Consider the following 9,955-nt stretch of genomic DNA (forward strand, 5'->3'; position numbering starts at 1 on the left):
CCAGCGTCTGGTCGCCTGACCGGCACTGGAAAATAAATCAACGCGATTCGGTTTAAATGCCAGTTTCTTCAAGAACCTGATATTTCGGTTACAAATAATTGAAGCTCCTTTTTAAAAAGAAAATAACTCCCTTGTAATCAACTACTTTATGTGAGGGAAGAAGACGGCGTCACAGCAACTTGCGGCCGTCCAGGGCCCGCGGAGGGCGGCCGCGTCTAGCTGGCGAACGTCTTGCCCACGTCCTCCTTCCCCTTGTACGTCCTCTTGCCGTGCGTGAACGGGATGTACCGGTACTTGATCATGTGCTGGGGACAGGCAGACGCGTCTCAGCACGGCTTCCCCGTGACCCACCTTCCCTCCAACTCCGAGCCCCAGCTTCTCCACATACCGGGCGTGGAGCCAGAGCTCCGGCAGACGCCCCCGTCCCCCCACTGCCCAGCGGAGCCGGCCGAGCTGCTGGAAACCCTGAGGGTGTGGGATGGGCTTCATGACGCCCTGTGTGCCAGACGGGCTAGCGCTACTGAGCTGGGGACGTGGGATAGGTGGCACCCGGGCCCAGGTGGTTGGGGGGGTGTGGAGGCCAGGATGAAGCCGCACCACCCTGTCTGGCAAGGCCCATTCTAGGGTGATGTTGGCAGAACACACCATCCAGGAGGTCCTGGGCCCTGACTGTCCCACAGTATGATGTGCCAGACCTGAGGCTGTTAACCGGCTGTGCTGTACTGGCGGGGAGCGAGCACCACACCCATCAGACCTGCAGGGAGAGCAGGGTCCACACGGCCCTCCCGTGTCTCGGGCCCGAGCCGGCTCTCCCAAAGCTACCAGTGCTGGGTGGCACTGTCTCACGGTGCAGAATCATCTGGGTTTTTACCTTTATTTGCCTCTTCATCGTGATACAGAAAAGCATGATGAAGTACATGACCAGGATGGGCCAGAACACCGGGACGTTGAACGCCTCAAAGAAGGTGCAGACCATCGCCACCAGGATGCCCTTGGTCGCTGCGTGCCTACCGGAAGGAGAGAAGGTCAGTGCTGGACGGAGGCCCCGAGGAGGGTGTGGGTCTCCACTTGCGGAGCGGGGTGGGCGCTGCGTGTGGCGTGTCTGACGTACTACGTGGGACCACGGACACAGCGTTCTTAGTCCCTTGGACACTCGAAGTTTTCTGAAATTACAGAAGTGTAAAACAGCAGTGGGGGCCCCGGCACTGCCCAGGCCAGCAGCTGGGGGATGCAGATGCCCCCCATGTGCTGCTGGGGCCCACGTCTAGAAATCCAGTCCCGAGCCTCAAGGCTTGAGTCCCACACACGCCCAGCAGGCCATCCCCCAGTGGCCGAGCGGTGTCCCCAGGAGAAGCAGGTGGAGTCAGGCCTCAGGGCCACCCTCCCTCCGGCTTAGGGCCCAACCCATCAGGGTCACAGCCCTCCTTAAAATCCCCCTTGGTCTCCCTTTCCTAGAGAACAAAGGCCACTTCAGAAGGCAGGCAGGACCCGGCCTTGCCCGCTGCCCACCCTCCCCCGGCAGCCCCGGGCCCAGCGTTTCACACTCATCCCACAGGGACTCACCGAGCACCTGCACGGCCACCCCTGCACCAGGAGGACAGGCTGAAGGGCAGCAGCTCTTTGCCTTCACTTTTGTGACAACACAGGACAGACACGTTCACAGACCAGCCCCCCCCCCGCAACACACACACACTAGGGGGTCACCTCCATCCTCCTGTCACATTCGTACTTGTCACAGCATCACACACACGTGACCGCCTCCAGGAGGCCTGGGGACGCCCAGGCCACCCTGAGGACCGAGTGGGGAGAGAGCTGGGCTCCCTTCGGGCCACCGGGGGGGCGCCGTGCGCAAAGCAGCGTCCCCCCGAGGCCAAGTGTGCCACATACCCGGGACCCGCCTCCCCAGAAGCAGCCTCTTTTCTGCGGCATCGAGGTGCAGCAGTGTTACCTTGGGAGGGGGGTGGGCACTACAAGGCCCCGTTACCCCCCTCCACGCCCAGCGGGCACGCTTCACGTTCTGGGTGAGTCAACGTTCAAAACGAGGAAACACAACAGAACTGGCGTTTCTCCAAGGAGTCTAAGCTGCTGGCTCGCTGGGACCGAAGCGCCTGCCCCCGTCTCACGGCCATGCGTGGGGACGAGCGTCCTTCGCAACCACCGTTAGGAAGTGACTCACCAAAACTTAAACTCTGGGAGCCTTCGAATGAAGGGCCGGAACTCCTCATTCTGTTTGGTTGGTAACGAGGGGCCATCATCTGAAAGGCAGAATGTCACCGGAGGTGAGGCACACAGTGTACCTTGTCGTTTCCACAGCTGCCCTTTTAAGGTTCCCTAGAGCTTGTGAACCAGCAGGCCTGATACGTGACAAACAGATTTACATCCTTTAACCGGACATAAAATGGGGACCTTCAGTTGATTTAGAAACCGATTCACTGCTTTAGAAAATCTGTATTAGAATTTCTTTTTAAGACCAGTTTAAGTGATCACATAAAAATTCAACCACACGCTGATTTTCAGGAACGTGTCAACTATACAACACGAGGTACAGGGAGGATGAAAGTCAACAGCCCACGAGAGCACACAGGCGGGAGCTGTGCATCCACTCTCAGGGGCGCTGGGCTCAGGACGGCCACCCTCTGCAGTGAGCCGCGAGCCGGGCCTCGGGCTGAGGCCCCCAAGCCGCCTCCCACCCCACGTGGGAAGGTGCCCTCCCCAGTTAACAGATGGAGAAACTGAGGCCTACTGAAAGGGCCTCTTGTTTCCTAATCCCCCCAATGCAGCACCAAATGAAAGGGTTGTTTCCTTTGCTATTTTCATCAAATACTCCACAGAAAAAAATACACAGGCTCCGATCGTGACGTGAACAGGCTGCGTAAAGTGTGCCTCTGCCGTTAACGACTGTGCCTCTGACTCCATGGGCTCCACAGGAGCTGCGTCGGGTTTTCCCAACAGTGGCTGCGACGTGCCGGAATGGAGGCCTCAGCATCCGGTCGTGAGCCATCCCCGCCCCCAGCTGGCCCAGCAGGTGTGTGCCAAGGCCCCCACCTGGCCCAGGTACGCCAGGAGCAGCCAGAGCCACGAACCTTTCAACCCATCGTCCTCAGGGGATACTGGGGGGCCAGTGGCCTCAGTCAGCCATGTGGAGCTGCCGTGGAAGCTTGTTTTTGTGAGAAAGGGACCTAACAGGCAAGCGTGGAGGGGACGTGGACGGGCCAGCTACCCAGGAAGCAGGCCCTGGCTCCCCCCACCGCGGGACCTCAGCAGGTTCCACAGCCTGACGGCTCACTTTCCCCCTCTGCCACACGGGGGTGACAGGAGCGCCTGCCTCCTGTGACTGTCACGAGGGCTTAGCAAGTCGTTCCACAAACTTGCCAGGATCACTGAACTTGCAGGTACATTTTAAGCACCCAGAGAACAGTCCCCAAAATTTAGATTTCAAATGTTTCCAGAGAAAATGGAGCAATCCTGGGAAGTACAGAAAGCCCACAACTCTCCCCAAACAGAGCAAAGTGGACAGTCTCTACTCTACCTGAATCTTCCATTAAGGAAGGATCCACTTTTGGAGAAAGGAAAGCTATGAAGAGATTTAGATGGTAGATTCCCAAGGCGTAGGTCACGATGTACCAACCCTGGAAGAGAAGGAGAAACGGTCAGTGAGGCCCCCCTGAACCCATTCCCTGTCTGGACTGAACCAGGACATGGAGTCATAACAAGTGACCGAAGTGCAGTGAGCAACCATGCTGACAGTTTATCTTAAACCGCACTGTGGGTCTTGAGAGTGGATAAGCCAAGGTCCACACGGCAAACGTTTTCAAGGGTCCAGTTAGGTGCACCCAGAACGTAAAGCCACCAGCCCCCCGGAAGGCAGCAGAAACGGGGGTGCTTCACAAAGCCTCACACCCGACCTGCACACCCGCGTCACAAGCCCTGCCCTCGGCCAGCGGCGCCTGACCCAGACGCAGGCTCCGGACCAGCCTGAGACACTGGGGCTCGGGCTCCTTCCGGCGGGCGGTTCAGACCACCGCACACTGTGCCAGGAATGTTCATAACGTTTGCCCAGAAGAAACCCAGAGGCGGAAAATCAGTAAACCAAGCACAAGTCAGCAAAGTGTCGTGGAGCCAAACCCCCCTCAGGCGGCACAGAGAAAGGGGCACACGTGCCACATGACTCGCTCTTAGAGGACAGACTTCATCCGATCAGAACCACAGCTGCACTGCAGGAGCAACTGTAAAAGCCTGAACATTTCCACACAAACGAGATGAGCCCTTTCCACCTCGAAACGTTTTCAAGTCAAACAACAAAGACCTAAACGTGCAGAGTTAACAGCTGAGTTAACTCTGCACAGGGAGGAGTTAACACACAGCTCCTCGTGGCAGGCTGAATCTGAAGGGACGCCAAGTCGGGTAGAGACTCAGCTCAGAGCACAGGAGAACCAACCCGTACGAGATGCACCCGCCCCCGCCCAAATCCCCCAAGTCAAGGTTTCTAGGTCATTCATTCCACTGAGAATGGACCAAGGTCCAGGTTCTTAAAAAAATCTAGACCCGATCACAGCAAACTGAACATCAGTTATAGACACCCAATACAGACCGCACCCTGCTGCAGGGCCGGACCGGGGCCCCACCGCCTTCGCGCCGAGCCAGGGCTAGGCTTCCTTGTAGGAACGCAGACACAATACCATCCAAGGTCAGGTCTCTATGCTCAGCTTAGGTGAGAATTCCCCAGAGCACTGGACGCAGCACAGCACCCAGTAGGTGAAGTACCCATCTGCGCACACACTCCTAAACCTTGGGAAATACCTGGAAGGAGGGTGTTTGCTTTCAAGGAGGGGGAGAAAAAGCCTCAGCCTCCTTCCTCTGGACACAAGGGAGCATGAGCTGCCCTCCTCTCAGGGTCTACAGAGCCCTCCCGTCCAGGAGCCTGGCACTCACCAACGGTGCGGGGAGGGCGTCCGTCGCCTGGAGGAGCCGTGCCGCCCTCGGTCACCCCACCCGGCCCTCCTCGGACACCAGCACAGCTCACGGCACCCAGGGAATGGGGTGGCCAGTGCGGGTGATTTTGTCCCTAGAGTCCCCAGCCCCCGTAAGTCCCGCCCGAGGCAGGGTCCAGGAGCGCCAGAGGGTCCCCTGTGCAGACCAGGACACTGGCGAGCGCTGTCACCTCACCAGGCCCGGCTGACACCAAGACTGTCCTGGGAAGTCCAGCAACAGAACACAAGGAACTTAGAACGGGATGAAAACATTTAAAGACAGTCACTGAAGTCTTTCTTATACTTGGTGCTTAGCTGTAAAATTATCTTTAGAGACCCTTTCCTTCACCATAAACCCACCTAATCCAGAGACAGAAGGAAAAACAACACCCCAGCCAACACCACAGTGCAGTCACCGCCACCCCGCACCGACCTGCAGCAGGTAAACCCGGATCATGTAGACGAAGCTCAGGCCCAGCGTCACCACCCATCGCACAGCCGTGTATGGCGTAGACTTGTCGAGCCAGGACTGATAGATCTGGAAAGAGAGTGCCCACGTTACAGAGACCCTGCAGTTCCTTCTGCAGAGCGCACTTCTCGCCAGCATCTGCCTCAGATTTTAAGTCAATGGCACTAAGCGGTGACTCCAATTAATCCAACATTTGCAGTGTTTCCTGAGGCAAGTCCACCCCTTAAGCAAAAATACTACAGAACCACCTCTTGCAGCAAGTAGTCCTACAGCATCGGCCCAAGGGGCCATCGTGGGGAGACTGAACTTAAACCCCAGAGAGGACGGGACAGAGAAAGGAGAATGTCACCACCCTGCATGTGGGACTCCACCCGAGGTCCCGTCCCAAAGCCCGCCTCCCCCGGAGCCGGTCCCAGCCCGCCCAGGAGCCGCAGAGCTGACTGCCTTAATCCTTAGATTCACATGTGTGCACACGTGTGCCTACGTACACGTGTATGTGTGTGTAATTAATATACACGTGTGTAGTCTAAATTTAACTTTGAGACTTTAATGATGAAAAATTTCAACCATTCGTGAGAATGAGCCTCCACGTGCCAGCACCTGCTTCAATAATTAGGAACTTCTCCAGATGCTAGTTTTTAATTTAAAAAATCAATTACAGTTTTAGTTTTGAACCAAACTGTGCGATTCTTCGCTGAGTTAGACTCCTTCCTCCAGAACTCATAGGCCTCGCTGCAGCCCCAAGGGGTATTCCCGCCACGGAGCGCAAGCCTGGGCCAGGGCCAGAGGGGCCGAGGGGACGCAGACATGGGTGTCTGGACGAGGGTACAGCAAGGGCAGAGCAGGGGCCGCCAGGTCCATCCCACCCAGGAGCTAAGAATGGTTGTTGGAAAAAAACACAGAAGACAAGTACATGGCCTGAACCTCAGGAGACCCAGCACCCTCACGGCAATGGGAAAAGCTTCTGAGAGGGTGAAGAGGGTGAACGAGAGACCCAGGGAGGGGCCGCCCACCCTGCGGGGTCTGCCAGCACACTTACGCCCCAGGGAAACGTCCCAGGGTCAAGTCTCATTGAAATGTTTCCGCACTCAGTGACCTGAAAACCAACCTGTCCAAGTCTTGTGAAGAATCTGTACACCACAGAAGGTTTCCCGTGGACGGAATCTCCCACACTGTCACCTTCTGACATGCTGTATACAAGAAAAATACAACATACTTTTAAATTAAGTAAAAAGAACTCGAGGACTGGATCATTTTGCCCTATCTTCATCAACACCGTCAAGCAGGTTTCCTCAGCATTCACTGTTTCATCCACGCCGTGGCTTCCTTCTGTGTGTCTTTACCACCAGTCACCCAGAAAAAAGAAACCAGCCAGCGACACGCTTTGGTGGACAGCCAGGAAGGCATGTGACATGCAAAGCAGCAGCACCGGGTGGACTTTCGTTCCTGCTAATGTCACCTGGCTCACTCTCCTCCGGCAGGTCCCCAGGAGCCGCCCTCGCTGACGGCCAAGTCCTCTGGCCCCATTTCTGTGTCCACCTCCCGGGGCCGGTCCACAGCACGGGCCACCGCGCCCAAGCCTCCCCGGGGCTCGCCGGCCTCCAGCACCTCCTCCTGCCACTCCTCAGGCTCCCCTCGGTGCCCCCACTTCTCTAGGCCCCGCCCTGGCCTCTGTCCAGGCCACTGCCCACGGTGCCAGCTGTGCACCTCCAGGTCCTCCCAGACCCGATCCCCACTCCATGACCAGGATCCTCAGGTGATCATCCGTCTGCGTCCCAGTTCCTTATCTGTGCGTGGAGGTAATCCTATCTGCTCCTGACCATTTCAACATGCCCTGCGATTCCATGCGCATCTAGCCTGTGAGAACCCAGGTCACTAAGGGAAGCCAAGGGCATCGTCACCCCTATTCCACAACAGAGGATCAAGCCCCAAATAGCTTAAGCCACTTCTCAAAGTTAAGAGTAGCTCTGACCTCAGCTCCTGCAGCCCAACACACCCCCGCCTGAACCTCGGGACCAGAGGATGCAGAGGATGGAGGGCCCTGCCAGCCTGAAGCTGGTGAAGACGCCGGGGCAAAGCTCTCCCTGCCCGCAAACTTGCGGGCAGCTCCTTCCCGATCTGGCACCACGGCAGGGCTGGGGACCAGAAGTGGACTCCAGCTCGGAGTCTGTTTCCAGGGCCCCTGAGTGGCATGGCTGTGCGGGCTCAGTTTCCTCACTGGGGAGATGGCACCTGCTGGCACAACGGCCCTTCCCATTCAGACAGAAAACCACGGCTCCTGACGGCCCGAGCTGCCCCAACGCCCGGCCTGCGCACAGCGGGGCTGGGGCCTGAACCCACGCCCGCCGACACGTCCTCGCCACGTGCACTGAGCACGTCCGCAGGCTCACGATGCGATCCCGGGTCCCAAGTGGAACAACGTGCCCGTTACAGCTGACCCTCGAAGAATGCAGAGTTAGGGGCGCCGGCCCCCAGCAGTCGACAAGCCCAGTATAACTTTACAGTCGGCCTCTGGATCCGCAGTTCAGCCAACCACGGACTGTGCGGTACCGCAGTACTTTTCTCGTGAAAACAATCTACACGTGAGTGGACCCATGCAGTCCAAACCTGTGTTATTCAAGGGTCAACTGTACAACTCAGGTATTAAAATAACCTGAGCAGTCCCACCACACACGTCATCACATCTGTGCTGAAAGTCTGTCATTCAATGACACCGTTTCCTGGAGCCACCGTGTGGAGGCGGCCAGCTAGGCCAGCGGGTGCAGGAGTGCCAGGAGTACCACGGAGGAGACTGAGAAATGCCCTTTGCTCTCAGGGGAGCCGAGGCTGAACTGAACAGGCAAACTCCTAGTCCTGTCTTTTGAGAAGGTTTGTCTTTACGTTCAACTGGGAAAATTCCATTTTTTAAAAGGGGCTACATTAGAACATGTTACCTAGGACAGCCAGCCACCCTCTTTAGGCCACAGCCAGGCCAGCACAAAGCTACATCAGTAACATCATTTATCCTTCGGTTCCATACAAGTTACCCCTTATTTTACGTTTTTATGACCAAAGTGTTTACCTTTAAAACGCTTCTACTTGAGCTGAGGCATTAAGGTGAACACCAGAAAAACCTGGGTATTCCTTTAAAGTACGTGCCGTAAGTAGAAATGACTGCTTCTGAGTCTCATTCTTTCAACCGAGCGTGTGCAAAGTCTTCCCAAAACCAAACAGCCAATTTCAGATCACCTGGCAAACGACACACGCGGTAACGCACGGCTCCACACCACGGCTGAGCTTGCGTACAGCGACGTTTAGAACGTGAACTTTGGAGTCAAACGGCCCAGGCCACCTCGGCCGGCCCCACTCCGATTTGTAAAGCACCGTAGGCCCCTCCCGGGCCTCTGTGGGAGTGAGCGGCCAGCCGTGTTAGCATCAGCAGCAGGCCCGGCCCGTAGGGCGACCGAGGGAGGGAGGGAGCGAGTGGGTCTCCCTCAGACACGGCTGGGTGTCTGCGGTCCTCTCCCCTCTGCTGTTCCAAGGCCGCCGCCTCGAGAGAGGCCCCCTGTGACTGTCCAACAGGTGCCGGTCCCTCCCATCCTGTCACCCTGTTTTATTTTGTGTGGGAATCGTTTCTGATCGCTTTCCGCTTTCTCTCTCTATTGCCTCCTACTACAACGCAAGCTTCTTGAGGGGGAGCCTTGTCTGTCCACTGCCAGCCCCACGGCCCACAGGGCCCGGCACAGAGCTCGCAGTGGGTAAGTTCTCTGTTGGATGTCACTGCTTCAGGCTCAGCCTCAAGAAAACACAGGCAAAAGTAAGACAAAACCATTCCAAGCAGAGACCAGGAGTATCACGTCTGGAGGTTTGCGTACAGAGTTCCAGAGTCATCACTGCACTTGTCTGTGGAGTGGACCTCCCTCCTCAGATGGCCCCCGTTACACAGAGGACAGTCCCGCCTGGCGCACGGGTCACCCACAATTTGGCTCCCACTGCCTCTCCGTTCATCCCCCTCCCCATCCCTCCTGGGTCCCCAGCGTGGTAATTTTCCACACTTTTGCCGTCTGATGCTGTTCCCTCCGCTGAAATGCCCTTCCAGACCCCATCCACTCGAGCGCTCGGCCAAGCCCCGCCGCCGGCTGCTCCCTCCCCTGGGCGTGACCACCTTCCCGTCTCCACCGGGCCCTGACCACACCGTACCTGCACCACCACAACCGGGGGCCTCGGGGGGTCCGCCTTACACATCCCCTAAAGTGAGACCCACCCGACCGAGCAGCAGGCGCCCCGGGACGCTCCCAAGCCCAGATGCCCAGGGCAAGTTTCCGGAGGAAGCTCTGGGCCCAGCACGCGGGGCGCCGTCGGGCGGCTCGGCCCGAGCGCTCGGAATTCTCGGTTCGCAGAATGACCAGGACCTGACCTCAAGACACCCAAGTCCACCGCGACGCTTCCTACCCAAATCCCGCAGGCCGCCCTGGGTCGGCGAGGGCACCGAGGCCCCACGGGCCCCTTCCAGGACGCGCCAGCGGGGGGCTGGAGC

At 57.7% G+C, this 9,955-nt stretch overlaps 1 protein-coding gene across 1 annotated transcript; it reads right to left on the reverse strand.

The window, feature by feature from the left end:
• Window positions 1-59: 59 nt before the first annotated feature.
• On the reverse strand, window positions 60-8,692 carry RER1 (retention in endoplasmic reticulum sorting receptor 1). Its single transcript, XM_024760281.1, has 7 exons — window positions 8,501-8,692; window positions 6,548-6,629; window positions 5,404-5,508; window positions 3,530-3,629; window positions 2,177-2,255; window positions 872-1,007; window positions 60-305 (listed from the first exon to the last, which is right to left on the reverse strand). The coding sequence occupies exons 2-7, from the start codon at window positions 6,626-6,628 to the stop codon at window positions 216-218; spliced, it is 591 nt and encodes a 196-aa protein (XP_024616049.1). The 5' UTR covers window position 6,629; window positions 8,501-8,692; the 3' UTR covers window positions 60-215.
• Window positions 8,693-9,955: the final 1,263 nt, after the last annotated feature.

Source organism: Neophocaena asiaeorientalis, unplaced genomic scaffold, assembly GCF_003031525.2.
Source record: "Neophocaena asiaeorientalis asiaeorientalis breed wild unplaced genomic scaffold, Neophocaena_asiaeorientalis_V1.1 scaffold489, whole genome shotgun sequence".
Taxonomy (NCBI): domain Eukaryota; kingdom Metazoa; phylum Chordata; class Mammalia; order Artiodactyla; family Phocoenidae; genus Neophocaena; species Neophocaena asiaeorientalis.